General features: G+C 39.2%; 1 protein-coding gene and 1 long non-coding RNA gene across 2 annotated transcripts in view; both read right to left on the minus strand.

Moving 5' to 3' along the window:
* Positions 1 to 428: 428 nt before the first annotated feature.
* ATP1B3 (ATPase Na+/K+ transporting subunit beta 3) overlaps positions 429 to 18,136 on the minus strand; it is a 34,590-nt gene continuing 16,882 nt past the window's right edge. The window contains exons 2-7 of the mRNA XM_081190656.1: positions 17,631 to 17,759; positions 15,106 to 15,213; positions 8,992 to 9,179; positions 7,549 to 7,599; positions 2,188 to 2,274; positions 429 to 1,496 (exon numbers count right to left, since the gene is read on the minus strand). Coding sequence (XP_081046782.1) covers positions 1,326 to 1,496; positions 2,188 to 2,274; positions 7,549 to 7,599; positions 8,992 to 9,179; positions 15,106 to 15,213; positions 17,631 to 17,759 — 734 coding nt within the window. The 3' untranslated portion in view covers positions 429 to 1,325. The remainder of the gene's footprint in view (positions 1,497 to 2,187; positions 2,275 to 7,548; positions 7,600 to 8,991; positions 9,180 to 15,105; positions 15,214 to 17,630; positions 17,760 to 18,136) is intronic.
* Positions 4,547 to 7,542, minus strand: LOC308585235. Its single transcript, XR_014007180.1, has 2 exons — positions 5,674 to 7,542; positions 4,547 to 5,641 (listed from the first exon to the last, which is right to left on the minus strand). It is a non-coding gene; the product is annotated as an uncharacterized lncRNA (long non-coding RNA).

An 18,136-nucleotide genomic window follows, 5' to 3' on the forward strand; every position in this document is an offset into this window, starting at 1 on the left:
CTAGGACATAATTAATTTGATTCTATTAGTTTCAGAGCTGAAGACCAATGTTTTCCCCTGCCCACACCTATATAACAAAACCCCAGTATGAATGCTGTTGAAATGGTCCCTTGTTGAAATGGTCCCACATTTAAGCTCTACACAGAATTGTCGGACTGTATCTTTTTACATTTTCTGGCCATTTAGCACCTCCATTTCCAAATTCTCTATCATATACACACACCTACTGGAATTGGTTACAAATTTCATAATGGCCATGCTCTGAGCAGCTCCCTTCCTAGGAAGGCCTGGCTTAAAAGATCTTATATCTGAGAATGAAGAGAGGACTTCACAACCTTTGAAACAAAGTTTGGTGTTTAAAGGTTGTTAGTGTGTGGTTGTGTGTACCCAGCAGCAAAACATAGAACATTAACTCATCCCAAACTATATAAATTAAACAAAGGAATGTTTAATCAATACAGTCCTTATTTTGAGCTTTAAAATTTTAAACAGACATTTCTCCTTCCAGGGATTTTTTTTTATTGGAAAGTGTAAGTCTACTCCCACATAGTGAGGTCTTTTCTTCCAAGCAGCTTTGCAGTACAACCATTACCAAGTTTCTAAACCATAAACATAAAGAAATGTTCATACCAATAGTTCAACTAAAAATGTTTTAAAAGTGACATTGTATTGGTTTTATCTGTGCTCCACATAACAGCAAGCATTTAATACGATGACAATCAGTTTCTCAACTAAAATATCAAATCTAGACCAAACTTTACACAAACACACAATACCTGCATGATGACAAGCACAACAGACTAGTTCAGTATTTAAATAATGTTAGTATTGATTTTTGACACTTAAAGTCCACTTCCTCCAACCCAATACAGGACTTAAGGCATCCCTGCACAAAACACAACTCACTATGAGAGGTTGGGAAGTTTGAAATTTTCTCCTAAAACTGTGTTGGTATTGATATGATAGTTAAACCAGTGTTAAACCAATACAATATTTACATAGCACAGCACATTTGAGACACTCACTTGGGGATAAAGCCCACATTTTGGAACAGGACAAAGACCACCATGATTACAAGTTATTTACAGGTCCCTAAAATGACAAACTATGTCTGTACACTGGTCCAACAGGGCAGGCAAAAGCATGACATGCAGTTATTTTGTGAAGGATTTAAAACATGATTTGGAAGCACATTATTATGCTACCCTGAATGCCACATCCCACCCTATGCTTCTCAAAGGTGGTCTCATCTTCTAGAATGGCAGGTCCCGCTGATACAAAAAAAAAATCACACAAGGTTTACTTTGTGAAGACACTGTTGACTTCTATTCAGTTATCAGAAATTTGAAGGAAACGCGTCCCAGAAACTTGTCACGATCATCTTCATTTCTTAAATTGCTTGATCCTGTGATCTTGCATTCAACCGTTACATCTTCTTTGGTACTGGTTGTGTTAAATTCTAGTTGAACAGCTACTAGTGGCTGTAAGTAGTTTGGCTAGTGAGAGAGAATGAGAGAGAAGATCTCTTTAATTAAAAAGAATAAAGGCAGGCTTTTAACTCTCCTGAAGGCGCCCTAATTGCCCCAAATCACATCTCAGATGTGTTTTCGTTATAGCTTTTTAGACCAAGCAAATGTTGGGCACACAGTGGCACTGGCAAATGGGCTTGTGAGACTTTCAGCTTTATCTATTATTGCTTATTCAGAAGCAAGCCCTGCTGTATTTGGCACTTCCTGTTCCCAAGCATGCATAAAACATTGCAGTCTCAGCCATCAACTCTTTCTTACTGGAATATGACAGAAAATAGATGCCAATGCCTTTCAGTCCCAGCTAACATAGCCAATGGTCACAAAGGATGATAGTGGGAGTACAGCAACATCCATAGGGTCACAGGGCCCTCCTATGAGCAAGAGCCTCATTTACAATTTCAATGCCCCTTTAGCCCTGGGCACACCCTACGGCCCAATAGCAGAACTCTCGTATAACATCTGAACCAACAGGTGGAGAGGCCTAAAGGGATGAATTGTGGCTCCTTGGCTGGGCAGTATCAAGTCTGAATGCTAGCTTACTACCAACCCACCCTCACAAATTTAAAGAAGTGCACAGGGAGTGATGTTCAGTTGCGGGCAGTCTAGTTAAATAACAATAGTTAGTTTAAATAACAGTTTCAAAAGATTGTATACTCACATGTAATCTTTTTCCATAGTATGGGAAATACATTAAATCAAGTTTTCCCTCAGGAGGAAAAGTAGTTATCGTAGCCTTGCCTTGTTCCTATAGATGGGAGATTATATATATATATATATATATATATATATATATATATATATATATTTTAAAAAAACAAAGTTTTTTTAAAAAATAGTTTGTGGGCAAGCAAAAATAAAAGCACAATAAATATAGTTAAACTCTTTATTTTGTTCGCTTAAAATGATGTTAGGGTGAATATTCAGAAAGCCAGACACACAAAGTTAAGCTTGCTTAGCCCTTTGTTATCAGGTCAAGTGTACCCAGCAATGCCATACAAATAAAATACCTGATGGTAGTTACTAAGCAGGACAAAGTAAAAAGCAAGCCATGCCCTTCAGTGCTACTCCTTGTCCAGTAAAACAATAGTTGCAGGTAAGTCCAAGCCAAAAATACCTCCTCATGTAAAGTTAAAAAACTTCAATAATTGTGTGGTGGGAAGGAGGTAGGCATGTAAGAAATAAATGACAAATAAAAAGACGTGTGCTATAACACACAAGTGTAACAGTGAAATACTAGTATCAACAAACTTCACAGACCTTGCAACCACAGCACATGCTACCTGAGCAGCCTTTGCACAATATTTCACAACTGCACAAACAGAACAGAAAATGCTTCCATGGATGTCATAAAAGCTGTGATTTCCTGTCATTGCAATGACCACAGGGATGACACCATCCCTTTTCTTAGTGCCACTGTGTCAGGCATTATCCATTCAGAGCCTGCCTCTCTTGATACCCCAGCAATGTGGCTATGTGTCTAGACTCAATTCAGAACTTTGATCACCTCTAGATCTACATGGAAGAGACATCTTTTGGAATGTTGAAATCACTGAACTGTTCAGCTTCCAAAGAATCTAGTTATTTTAAGCAGACAGTGTCCATCGTATTTGGAAAAAGAAAAGAAAAACACTAGCCACTGACATATTATGCACTTGGAAGTATATGCCATGTGTTTCCATGCTGCCTGCAATCTTAATTTGAGAAAACAATATAAACCACTCAATCAAAAGAATCTGTAGTATACATAAAATATAATTAAATCCACATATACATGAATCAGCAAAATTTTAAAACATGTATACTTAACTAAATTATATGTCTGGGTAGGCTTGCTGAAATAAAGAAGTTTTTAGCAGGTGTCTAAAACAGTACAGAAAGGGTGTATGGCTAATGAGCTGCCATACTAGAAAACAGACTTCACAAGTGTAGAAAGAACATTATATATTCCACAGAATGAACAGGACAAAGTGGTCTTTAAAGTACACCAGCCCCAAACTATGAAAGGCCTTGTACACAAACAGTAAAACCTTGAACTAAACTCAGTAGCAAATAAGTATCCAGTGCAGATTTTTGAGCAGAGGTGGTGTAATAGGTTGGCAGGATTCCACTGCTGTCAACAATTGCTCTGAAGCATTCTCCACTAACTGTGGTTTCTGAACCAACCACATGGCAAGCCCTACATTGAATGCATTGAAGTAACCAATGCATGGACTGCTATGGTCAAGCTATCTTGGTCTAGGAACAGCCACAGCTGTTGTATACTAGTGAAGTTAGTAGAAGGTTCTCCTATCCACCAGGGCCTCTAGTGACAAAGCTGGATCCAATAGCAACTCCAGACTATGCATCTGATCCTTCAAAAAGAGTGCAACTACATCCAGAACAGGCAATTAGCAGATTTCTCTTGTTCCTCTGTCTATCAGGATTGAAGCTCCGTTATTTCTCCTCTTCTGGCCCACCAATACCCTGGTTCAGGGTCCCTATGACCACCTCTGATTCAGTTTTGAAGAAATAGAACTGAGTGTCATAAGCATCCTTGCTCTCAACAGCTTCACGTGGGTATTAAATGGCATTGGGGATTAGTGCCCTGTAGCACTCCAGGGGGATGAAAATCCTCCACACAGGTAGTGGAACCACTGTTAACACAGGGATCCCTAATACCTATCACATGAAGCTGGTCCAGAAACTAGACAGATCTGTGAAAAAAGAGCAAGGTCACACTTCTTTTGTCCAATTCTCAATAAAGATTACCGTATTTTTCACTCCACAAGACACACTTTTTTCCTCCTAAAAAGAAAGGGGAAATGTCTGTGCATCTTACAAAGCGAATGCTGCGCGGAGGAGGGACGGACTAGGTGTGTCTTAAGGAGCGAAAAATACGGTATCTATCAGGGCGACCAGGACTGTTTCAGGACTGAACCAATGAATGGAATGGGTGATAATCTGTATCATCCAGGGAAGTCTGACTGCTCCTCCACAATATTGTCTATCACCATCCCTAAAAAGGGGATATTTATGACTGGTTGATACTTAAGTCCAAACTACTGCCTCTTTCCAAGTTATGTAATGAAGTGCTTACAACACATAGAACTCAACCAGTTAATGAGGCATACAGATTACTGGTGTACACGGTCAAGTGCAGAATACTTGAAATAGTCTCTGCTTGAGGATGCAATGCAGACTGTGAAGAGCAGCTTTTTTGCTATTCACACTACCATATGCTAGGCATGATTATGTACACTAACATAACCAGTGTTCATTCCATTTCATGGTGAGACTTCCACCACTTGCACTCTAGTTTTCATGCAGCCTGATTCATGGACCACAGCTTCCTAGAAAACAAGGGAGTCTATCAGGCTCATCAACGCTGGAAAGGACATTCAGCATCAATCATCTGCAATCTGTTTCTCTGGCTCAACACCAGGAGCAAAGCCTCTAAGCCTGCTGCAACATGAATAAAGTTTTCTGATAAAGGAGATGGAACTCTTCTGACCCTCCAAGTCTGGCCTGGTGTATAACAAAATCCTCCACTAAAAAGAAAGAAAATGCTCCCAAATAATGCCTGAATCAGCCTTGCAACTAATGCATCATGATACATGCATCAAAGCCAGTATATTCCATCACCAAAAATAAGAGCTGAGAAAAATTATGGTGAAGCAAGAGCTGATGTTCTTTTAATTTGCATAAATTTAACCATTGTGGGGGAAGCTGGATGAAAACTATGCACTTTAAATTTTCTGTTGATTGAATTTAGCACAGAACTTCAGTTGTGGAAAGCATGTCAAGCAACAAGTTGTATCTCACCACAGGAATAAAACGTCAACTGTTCCAAGTAGTCAGCATGCCATATATAGTACAAAATGTTTGGGGAAAACATTACACAGTATATTTCACTTTAGTTACAACAGCCGCTTTCTGGTGTGATCCTAATTTTAAGCTATTGGACAGAAAGAAGCAGAAGGAGGTAAAATGAATGTTATTACACTATTGGGTCACATAAGGTGAAACACATATCTTTGATTCAGAAGTACAGAACAGCATAGGCTGGCAAAGAGGAAATGGAGTAGCTAAAAGAATTGTGCTGCATATGATACACTGCCTTCGTGATATCCATTCTCCAACGTATTCATTTACATTTATATACCACCTTTATCTTCCAAGTAACTAAAATGTGGTGTACATGGTTCTCCACCCCATTTCATCTTCACAAGCTTGTGAGGTAGGTTAGTCTTAAGAGATAGTGACTGGCCCAAGGTCACCCAGTGAGCTTCATGGCTGAGTAGGAATTCATACCCTGGTCTCCCAGGTTATAGTCCAACACTCTAACCCAGAGCTTTCCAAACTTTGCATGTCAATGACACACTTTCTAGACATGCATCATTTCACAACACAGTAGTTCAGTTTTACCAACAAACCGGAGGCTAAACTAGCCCCTTTTCAGTCCCGGGAAGAGCAAAGGGAGCATTAACGCGACACTGCAGCTGACACACTAATGTGTCACAACACAGAGTTTAGAAAGCTTTGCTCTAACCATTACACCACATCTCAAGGTGTCATCCAGGGGCCATTATTAATGTTCTTTTTAATCTGCCAGTCACATGCATGACAAGTGTTAACCCTTGTAAAAACAATTATGGATGTAAACACATCTACACAAAAAAGGACATTAGATGTCTGAAAACAACCCACACCAGCTACAATCCACACCAGCTTTAGACCCAGAACAATTTTTGTGCCAGCACTTCCACACCTAGAACACATTGCTAAATTGGGTTTAAAGGGTGCAAAGGTTTTACAGATACAATATTAGCAGTGTTCACACATCACAGTAAACTATTGTTAAAGGTTTACTCTGAATGAGCATGTGCTTTGCTCCCCCCCCCCCCCCGCACAGGTTGTTTTGCACCAAGCAAACCATGATTTGAAGCCAAGGTTTGTTCTTAGCTTACCAATTATGGTCTGAGTGAAATAACCATGTTCGGATGAAATTCTAAACCAGGAAATGTGGTTTGTTGCTCTGGCTTGTATCAGGAAGAGAAAGCATGAGCAATCTGGGCCACTGTCAAAGCAGTAAGAAAAATATGTACAGGTGGCATACACACATGCACATATAATATTCTTATAGTATATATGCAGATAATACTATATTTATTAGTTTCACTTGGATAGTATATGTATTTGTAACAATAATTATATCTGTCTTTTTTGCTCATTTCTAAAGTATCTAGTCTTAATTGAGTCTTGCTTTTGAGATCAAGACATTAGTCACGCATACACCCTGCTCTCTCACTTCCCTCACCTTAGCTGTGTGGCCCTCACAATTCAAATTCAAATTAAAACTGATTCTTTTGTAATTTTTTAAAAACCAATAATATTTTTTTTAATGAAGCTGATTCAATCTAAAATTACTTTGAGAACCCAGCTTTGATTTAGATTCAGAGCAGGGAAGGATTTGCTACATAGGAATAAGGGATGAGAAGGACACATACTTCTGAAAAACAAATTCATTCAACTCTGAATTGGGGGGCACGGAACCTGCATTTACTTTCTCTCACTCACACACACAAATCTGCATACAGATAAACATTTAAAGCACATGGAACATTTATAACAAAGAAACAGATTTTGAAGAAAATGGAGTGTGCTTACAGATGAACAATTCAAATGCTAAGATGTTATAATCTAAACTACTTCAGTGTTCATTTTCTTACCCACCATAAATATATTGTGTAAGGTGCATTTGCAGCATGCAGAGAAAAACAAAAGGTTGGTTATGAAATGGAACAAAAGAAAAAAGTAAATATGAGGAACCCATAATATCTATTCTAAATGAAAACTATAAAAACAACACTTTCAAGCTGAGCAACTAACTGAGCCAAAGATAAAAGGGAAATTGCTAGCTTTTATAAATGAACAAAGGACTAAAAATACTCACAACATCTATGACTTTATAGTAAATTTGCTTCCCTAAACTTGCTTTAACAACATGAATATATGCACATTCTTATATGAAAATACTCACCTTAGCTTCACATGTTATAGCTGGCATTCCTTGAGGTTTTAATCCAATTATCTGAAATGTAGAAGAATCTCTATAAACTCCTTTTTGTAGGTGAAGGGAATACATTATTACTTATGTTGTAAATGTGGGAAAAAGCGAATTATAGCAAGGCTGCAAGGAATTCTCTTTATCAAAAGGTTAATTTTTCTGTGATCCACTTTACAGAAAAGTTACTGTTCCCAAATTAAGAAGTTTGTATATTCAGAGGTTCAGGGGAAAGGGTAATGAAAGGCAGCTTTTCAAGTTCAACTATGCCAAAGCTGCTTATTTTCAGTAGGCCCACTCGCAAACACCAAATGTACAAATCCACAAATATTGTCTCCTAATGTGCCTGCTGAAAATAAGCAGCTTTGGCATGTTGAACACACATGCAATGCCCCTCTCCCTCTTTCCTAACATCACTGCCAATAAGATTTGACAAGAGGCAGAAGTTGGGCTCTGCTGCAATCTCATTAAGGTAATCAACTCAGTCATAACAGTTTTGTAAGATGTGCAACAAATGTGTGCCTTATCCAACAGCTGTGTTACCTATGCAATGGTTTTTGTACAGAAAGAGAGAGTTCTCAATAAGGAAGCAAAATATTAATAAGCAGAGTCTTCAGGATCAGGTACTGCAGAACTGCCCTGTTTTAAAGTACAGCCACAACAGCACTCAGAGGGTTCCACTTCCACATGACATTTTGAGCAGCAGCAGTTCATTACTTCAAATTAGGCATGTAACATTAATAGCTGAATCCAGATGGCATATGCAAGAGACATGTCACATAACATGCAGTCAACTGCCGAATAATGAAATATTTTAGCTAAAAAGTCTGCAGCAAGAGGTTGCAGTAAGTCAAATCACAGCCCTTATCTTTCTTTCTAGCAAGACACGTTAAAACAGTTTTGTATAGTTTTGTGACGAACAATTTTGGCCAACTGGCAGATAACCTCTTGCATGACGCAGGTAGGGCCCTTGTTATTAGCAGTAGCAGTACTGGCATTCAGCCCAGAAATATACTGCTAATAGTTTAGTGCTCTAAAGCACAAAAGTTACATGATTTCGAAGCTCCTGGGGATACGAAGGGAAAACAGGACAAAATGCTGCAGTAAAAATGTAATAAAATTAGCCTGAAAGAAATGACACAGGTATGCAATTGCTTTCTCTCCAAATTCAAAACTGAAGGTAGCTTCACAAGCGTTTCTAACGGCATCTATAAAGCACTCCAACATGGGTATCAGTTAAGAAGCTTGCTCATGCAGGTGTTCCATAGGTGCACTGGAGTGAACACAGACATGCCTTAAGTGATGCTGCCTGATTACAAGGGCCAGCCGGTCACTACAAACTATCCTTCCACTTGAAATGCAGTTGCCAGCAGAAGCATAGGTAAGTTTTAGAAAGCTATAAAGAGTCAATATACTTACTCTATTCATTTTTACAATAACACATGGTGTTCCTTTAGCATAACCAAAAGTTGCATCTTGTAGTCCAGAGCATGGTCCCAAGTTAGAACGATTAAATTTGCACACTTTTTTTTCAGCATCAGAATCCTGGAGAAAGAGTTGTCCTGGAGTACACGGGATGTTATCCACCTGCTTTGATTCATTATACGCTGGGGGAAACAATTCAATGCATCACATTATGCACTCATTAATTCAATACATATAAAAACTATTGACTTAACAGCTTCAAAGAATTTGGAGAATGATTTCCAAGCTTTGAAATAAAGTAACACACATTCAATATTCAGTATTCACCCAGACAACTACAACACACATTCAATAAATACTCTTCCTGAAGTGAAGGACAGAAAGAACTAGTGAAATATAGATTGCTTTAACTCTACTGGAAAAGTATGATGTGGGGACACTGGGGCCATGCGGTTCAGTTAACACTGCTGTAGCATTGTACAGTGGCCTTCCTTCAATTTGTTAATAGCTGAAATCCACCTAGAAGCCTACCTGCAACATGAGAATCAAAAAGTTTCAAAAGTCCATGCATCTGGAGCTGGAACCTGTTAGCAATCTCAAGGTCATCTTTGCTGAAAACTAGCTCAAAAGGTAGCTGGCACCAAATGGTAACAGATGCTACTGGTTATAATTCATTGCAAAACTGATGTCTCCTGCTGGATTTAGAATTTTAAGTTCATTAACGTCCAAGCATGGTGCAACATGTGCTTTATTATCATTGCACTGATTAAATTTCTGGTGATTTGTAAAGAGCTTTGATCTACTCAAAAGAGAGAGATCCTCACTGGCCACTCTCCAAACTCCCACTAGAATAAGAGCTACAACTCTAAGGCCTGGTGTGGGCCCATTTGTGGCCCATCAGAAGTGATAGCAGATGTTGGAGATGTGCCAAAAACAAGAAGCTCAGTAACTGCTGGAGGAAAATAAGAGCTTCCCATCCAGAAGCTTTAAACTTGCTCACCCTTAAGGGTCTGACAGATCTGGGGACCGGACAGGTGACAGGAAACACAAAAATAAACATAAAAGAGCAAACCCCAATAGAATAAAGTACAAATGTATCAGCAATAGCTGGCAGAGTAGAGTGGTGATGCTATAAATCTTCAGCCATTAGGTGGCATTTTCAGTCTCGGCTGTTGCTAGGGTAACTTTAAAGTATGTCTTCTTGAAAACTTAAGTTTCATTTATTATTATTCTTGTTCCTCTACCTACCTACCAAGTATATAAAAAGGTAAAGGACCCATGACAGTTAAGTCCAGTCGCGAACGACTCTGGGGTTGCGGCGCTCATTTTGCTTTACTGGCCAAGGGAGCCAACGTTTGTCCGCAGTTTTTCCAGGTCATGTGGCCAGCATGACTGAGCTGCTTTTGGCAAACCTAGAGCAGCGCACGGATACACCGTTTACCTTCCTGCTGGAGCAGTACCTATTTATCTACTTGCACTTTGACATGCTTTTGAAATGCTAGGTTGGCAGGAGCAGGGACCAAGCAACGGGAGCTCACCCCATTGCGGGGATTCAAACCGCCGACCTTTCGATTGGCAAGCCCTAGGCTCCGTGGTTTAGACCACAGCGCCACCCGCGTCCCTACCGAGTATATAACTGAATGCAATTATAGATCTGATATTAATATTTGAGACTCAGGAAAAATATTACTTTTATTTATGTATTTATTACAATTGTATACTGCCCTTTATCTGTAGATCTCAGGGCAGTTCGCAGCATAAAAATACAGCACCCAAGCAGTGGGCACAGCCAATGTTTATGTGCACATGCTCTTATACACCAACACACAAAATCAGCATTTCCAGTCCTCCCTATTTCAGCGCTAAGGTGGAGGTAGCTGAAAATGCTGTCTTTTACTTTTGAAGACCAGGCAAATTTTCTTACTGATCTTAGTGCTGTGGTGCTTAATGTTAAGAACTGAGATAAAAGAGTCCTTTGTCTTAACCATCCATATGCTAAAACATACATCACAGCTGCAAGAAGAATATGCTTAAGCATCCACTGATACATCTAGTGGCATTCAAAAATGCCTGCTTTGCTTTATATATACAGTGGTACCTCCGTTTACATACGCTTCAGGTTATAGACTCCACTAACCCAGAAATAGTACCTCGGATTAAGAACTTTGCTTCAGGATGAGAACAGAAATTGTGCAGCAGCGGGAGGCCCCATTAACTAAAGCGGTGCTTCAGGTTAAGAATAAGAACGGACCTCCAGAACAAATTAAGTTCTTAACCCAAGGTACCACTGTAGTGAGCTATCTGTAGTCTTAAAACAGGATTGTCATCAATTATAGTTGTGAATTTTTCATGATTTTACATTTTTATCTTTTGAGATAAACCTTTAAAAAAAATCAATTGTGGTGCCTGACAAAGGTATAGATTTCAGCTTCAAAGCCATTGCTATACCAGGTATTTCAGGACACACAAAATGGAAGTTGCCAATAAAAGTCTCCAATACAATACCAGAAATGAGGCTTTTAGTGTATGTTCCAATGAAGTTCTAGAATTTAGCAGTTTTCTTTTTACAGCTTAACTGCAGTGTTTCTAAGTGCCTATACAAATTTGATGGTTTCCAACTTAGTTGCTACTCTTTCAACATGGGTCATTGGCAAGTTACTTTTCTCAATACAAATAAGACCATATTTAATACAACAATGGTTGAACTTGCAGACAGACTTACTAGTTGTTCTTTTTTACTTTCTGGGATATCTCTCTGCAGTGAAGATTGTGTTTCATACTGAATAAAGGCATGTCAACAGTACATTCAAGTCTGCATTGTTCTTATCAAAAAAGCATCCATGCTTGCTGCAATCTCTTTTTTCATTCATCTTTCCTTCCACTGTAGCTTGCCTTCGCTTTCTCAGTCACCTTCTCTTACTTTCAGCTCCTCTCTCGTTTGCCTTCTATTCATTTCTCCTCTCACTTTCCTCCTGTCATCGCCTCTGCCACCTTCGCTCACCTTTCTCTGTCTCTTATGCTCTGTCTGTCAACTCACTTTTCACCTTCTGCCACCTTTATTTTCCCCCCTTCTTTCTACTCTCACCTGCAACATGTAAAACAATAAATATGAGCATGCCTAAGCATGGGAAGCAGAGCACAGCTACTTAACACCATCTCTTTACTTAAGTTCCCAACCATCAGATTTCTAGTTTTGATGCTGGGCAGTTCCACCACTTTCATCCATTCCTGTGTCCCCAGTGCTGCAAAATTAAGGCTGTAACTCTATGCACACTTACATTAAAGCAACGAACAAGTGGGTTTACTGCAGAATAAATATGCATAGGCTTGCACTAAGAAAATCCAATCTAACAAGAGTTATGGAGGAGGGTGTACCTTGTGTAAACAGGTTCTTGGCTAAACTAAGGAATCAAGTGCACATCCATACCCCAGTATAACCTGCTCCAGGAAAGGTCAAACCAGTTTTGTTCCCTTTCATCAGCAAGGGCAGTTACAGTCATACCTCGGGTTGAATATGCTTTGGGATGAGCACGTTTGAGTTGCGCTCTGCGGCAACCCAGAAGTAACAGAGTGCGTTACTTCCGGGTTTCGCCGCTTTCGCAGACCTCAAAATGACGTCACGCACATGCGCAGAAGGCCAAAACGTGACACGCGCAGACACGCGGACACAGGTTACGTTTGCTTCTAGATGTGAACGGGGCTCCGGAACGGATCCCGTTTGCATCTAGAGGTACCACTATACTCTTATTCCTTCTTTCCTTTCTTTTAAATATATATTTTATACACATACTTTATTTTGATTTTGGCTATAATCAAGTTACAAAAAACATAATAAAGCAATCACATTTTTATAAAACCAGGACCTAGAAAACATAAATCATTTCAACAGTTCGTTCATTAATTAAATAAATAATTAATGTCTTACCAATTTAATCTAATCAAACCCAACCAACTACTTATTACAGTCATGACAAATTGTATTACCCTTCTTTCTACAACTCTAATGTTACGCATTTACCTAGGAGAAGCAATCTTATTGTGAATCCTGCAAAACCTGGTCCTTGCTTCTCTGCCTAGCTCAAGTCTGTACTCTGTTTCCATGCTGGCAACAAACAGGAATCCCTCTACCTTGTCCCTCTACCTCCTTCACAGCCAGTAAAGAAACACAGGATAGTAGCAGACTAGTAAAGAACTGAAGGTTCATAATGTTTGTGGGATTATTCACAAGATTGCATTAAATAAACTTTACCAATAAACTTTACCCATTTCTTCACAGCCTACAATTATCACAATGTCAGTTACAATTCAGATGGATTCACAAAGGGTAGCACACTGGTGTTTATGTGCATGTAGCAGTTCAGGGCAGAATTTCAGTTTGAACTAAAAGTCAGAATACTGTTTAAAATATTCTTGTGGAACACATGCCATTTCATCATGAAATCTGCAACTGTGGATAATTTGCTTCTGCTTGCTGTGAATGGGTGATAGACAAGGTACAGTTGCAATTTGCCAATCTTCCCTCCTCAGCTACCCAAATGCACTGCTACAAGTATCCCAGATGCCCACTTATAAACTGTAGCTGGCAGTGTGAAGTGTCCTGCAACTTTCTATCCAAGAATACAGCAGAGAAAACCACACCAGTTTCAAATGCAATTCCCTGACTCCCTTCCCTGTCTAGAAGGACCAGTAGTCCTAGATCCGGCTTCCAAAGCACTGGCAGCTTTGCCAAATATTAACTAGGGTGTGTTACGTCTGCTCAATTTCATTTACAATGAAAGGCAGAAATCTGTCTTGCATGTGTTCTCTCATATAAATACAATTGCACATGGAATGGAATGCATTCTGGAAATGCAACAAGAACACTGTTGGCCTGCCCCTTGCAGAGATTTTTCAAAGTATGTTTGCTCCTTAGCTTTCCACGTAACCTCATAGCACAGGGTATACATTTCATACATAGAAACAATGCCAACATTATAACCATGTATGGCAGGGGGTTGAACTGTTCTAGCCCACAGATTAGTACTTGGAGGGTGGCCATTTAGATCACAAATGACCCCCCCCCCAGTGCTATCCATGTACCAAATGTGCTGCTTTTTTGGCATGCTTTTTACTCAAGGCATACTTCTATGGCAGTTAATGGCAGAAGAAAGCTTGTTGATGCTAGATGGCAGAACTAGGCACTGTACTAATTTAAGACACAAGGTCCAGCCCAGTGGCTTTCAACCAAAGTAGCATACAAATATCTCCAGCTTCCAAAGTAGACTGCAATGACACAGGTTTATTACATGCTAAAATGGTTGGGATTATACAGCCTTGTATTATTTGAATACATAGTTGTGCATTTTTCCTCCAAGGTTCCCAAGTATGGTTTACAGTGCAGCGTTAGCCCTCTGGTTTTAGGAGATTTCTCACTGCTCCTGAACACCTTCACAGTGCAGTCTCTTTCACCAGAAGGACCCTGGACAATCATACAAGAACCTTTTCACATCCACTAGTGACACACTGCCTCATGGCACCTCAGTCTCCTGGTATGGAATATGCTCCCATTTCCCTTCAACATACGGCAGGCAGCATTCTCTACCAGTTGACATTTATGAAATATTTTCAAGACCAGTCTCATGGCGACTGCAGCAGTGACCAATCTTGAGTATCTTAAGAGGTGTGACTGATGGCAACTAGGTCTCCACTCTCAAAGAAAGATGGCAGCATATGTAGACAAGAAATAAGCCACCAACATAATTTTCTAAAAGTTGGGTAAGGCCTAGAACCTTCAGTAAGAAATTATTAATACAGAATAGAAGCTGACTTGACACAGAATACATTTTCTTTTTAGCACAGAGTATACACAGTTTATGACATGTTTCAATTAAATACAGAGGATGTGTCTACTGACTTTCAGAAGACTTGTTGTTCAGATTGCCAGTTGTTCTCAAAACTTTGAAAAAAGCTACCTCACTCTTGTATACACAATAATAATTTAAATTTTTTTGGAACCTAAAAAGTTCCAAGGGGGAAAATACAATGACCTGATCACGTTCTAGACCTAACAGATGGAAGGGAGCTACTTTTCATTCCTGTTAATATTTTAAATAAGTTGCTTATACATACCTCCTAAAAATTCGTGAAGTTTTGTCACATAAGCAGTGTAACTTGCTGACTTATTTTTGCTCAGGAAAAATTCCAGTGCAGTATCTGGCTTTGGTGAAATCATTAGTCCTACAAAAAAAAAAAAATTAAACTAAAGCTAGCTGCTAATTCATAACACTTCTCAGAAAGAATTATTCTGACACATAAATCCCTCCCCAAAATGTATTTATCTGGACTTTATAGAAATCATGAAGGAATGACCTGTTCACCTCTATTGTACATAATGATCTGAAAGTAATTACAGTATTTAGGTCAATTTTAGAAAACGTATCCCTCAATACTCAAATGATTTAAATGGCAGCATTATAGTTTTACTGATTCGAGATTACATTTCACTTTCTACATTTAAGGTGTGTCTTTTTTATGCAGGGGTGATAACAGAGCAATCCAAGAAACAATAACTTCAATCAAATCAACTCCCTGAAGCCAGTGATAGTGAGGCCCACAGAACACCAATGCTGCATTCGTGTACTCACAGACATTGAAATTGAAGTCTTAGCCACACTAAGCATTAGCCAGTATCTTACTCTGTTTCAAATTTGTTTGCATATATTGTTTAATGGAGGGCTAATGCAAGTTGAGTCAAGATTTCAACATTGGGTTTAGCTGTCCAGTCTACATACCACGCTGTGTAAAAATTACTAGTCCTGCTTACCCTCACTAATCACGTTCTGTGGTCTGATGCCACCTTATATCACCCTAGGAAATTAAGGCACATGAGAAATGTTAAAGAAATAGACAAGTGGGGCCCCATAACAAAATGGTGTGTGGGATGTGTGTCTCTGAGTCTGTAGCTAAAGGGCTTCAAGAAACACTGAAGGCAGCAGCCCCTGCTTAGTTAGGGTCTTAGCTCATGTGTAATTTAAAAAAATAATAATTAGAAAGTAACAACCAGTCTGCATAGAAGTAAACAGAGGGTGAGGCTTCTCCACACAACTAATGCTTTTATTTCCCTGGGCAGAGGTCCGAGGGAGCAACTTAAGTAACCCCACCTTTGGCATGCGATAATAGTGGACTACATTGCAGTGCTGCTGTACACTACTCTCACCAAAGTCCTCTTACCTGGAACAGAGACATATTGGTGAGCTATATTGCATGGTTGTTATATACTATTCTCTAGGCCCAGCCTGCAGTGCAAGGATAAAAGCCATGGATAATACTGCAGGGATGTTGTAAGGTACTCTCTCTTCTCTAGGCAAACCCTCAACCGTCAAACCCCTGAAGGGTCGATATAAACCACTCAGAACCCAAGCTGCAGTATTCAGCCCCCTACCTCTCAAGATTAGGCAAGCTTCAATTCCGTGGTTATTTCAGAGCCTGTTTTAAAAGTATTTGTTTACTCAGGCTTCCCCCAATTAACTTAACTACCAGAGTTCCCTGGGAAGAGGGATTGGTGGTTAAACTACTCTGGCAACTGTAGCTCTGTGAGGGGAATAGGTGGGTCTCCTAACAACTTCCAGCACCTTTAAACTACCGTAACCCAGGATTTATTATTATTTTGCTAACGAGGTATAACAATGCTTTAAATACATTCTGCTGATGTTCCAGTAGTAGATAGGTAGCCGTGTTGGTCTGCCATAGTCAAAATAAAAAAATTCCTTCCAGTAGCACCTTAAAGACCAACTAAGTTAGTTCTTGGTATGAGCTTTCGTGTGCATGCACACGAAAGCTCATACCAAGAACTAACTTAGTTGGTCTTTAAGGTGCTACTGGAAGGAATTTTTTTATTTTGATTCTGCTGATGTGACTAACATAGTGTCATCAAATCCTTATGAGGCTGTTCCCCATACTATTTTTTCTTAACTTTTTTTAAAAAAACTTCTGCAAACCATGGGTGCTACCATTTTGGCCATATAATGGCAGGCATTCTCCACTGACATGCAGGAACTGAAGATGATTAAGATATTGGCAAGTGCTGGTTCACACTACGCCCTGACATGTAGCCTCTATGATTGGTGAATCTGTACTTGTTCCTAGTATTTCCAACCACAGTTTGGAATATCATAAATGTTTCTTGTTAACCGACTCATTGCACCAGAGTTGGGAAAATAAAATAAAATCCCTAACACTGTGGATTTGGGTCCAAAAAAGAACTTGGGGTTATCTGTAAATCAGAACCACCACTTCCCCCAAATTAAAGGCAACCAATGAAGTTTGCATTATAATACATAAGGAAATACATGCCTCTGTTCCTTATGCCATGTAATTACTGACCAGATCTTATTTTGTTTTCATGTTTAACTTGCGTCAACTGTTGTAAGAAAACAGCTGCCTATCAATCTACTTTATTTCTTTTGCTATTTTAATGCTTATGTGAAGGTCTTCAGATGAGTGGCAGTAACAAGAGCAAAGAAACCTAGAAGTTCAAAGTAATGCTGGCATTGGTAAATGCTTCCAACTTAAGAAAACTGCCTATTATAACAAAGGATCTCTTGATGTTTGAGTCTGAATGCAAACTTTCTCCAAGAAGAGGAATACACACTTACCTGGACTAGAAATGCGGTCACGATACTTGGGTATATCATCACGCAATGTTTGAAGCATAACCCACATTGTGAATGTAAAGAGTGCAGCTAAGAAGCCATAGAATACAAGATAAAACAGCAGAATTAAGCCTGCAAAAAAGCACACAGGATGTAGAAGTTAGCAATATATTTAATGCATCAATACAATACAATACAATACAACATACAATCATCATTACTATTAGTATTAAACAGATCAATTTCCTGCAAAGGCCTAAGTAAAGAGGTACATATTTAACTGATGCTAAAAACTGAATAATGTTGGTGCCAGCCATACCTCCAAGGGAAAGTTCTACAGATATGGTGCTCCCACAGAGAAGACCCTATCTCATATCACCACACAGCAAAGTTCACTCATCGGCAGGACAGCAAGAAGAGCCTACCATATAGATCTAAGCATATGGGCTAGCTGATGATACAGAGAAACGCATCTTCAGGTATCTGAGTTTTAAGTTGTTTAGGATTTT

Source organism: Podarcis bocagei, assembly GCF_964188305.1.
Source record: "Podarcis bocagei genome assembly, chromosome: 4".
NCBI lineage: Eukaryota > Metazoa > Chordata > Lepidosauria > Squamata > Lacertidae > Podarcis > Podarcis bocagei.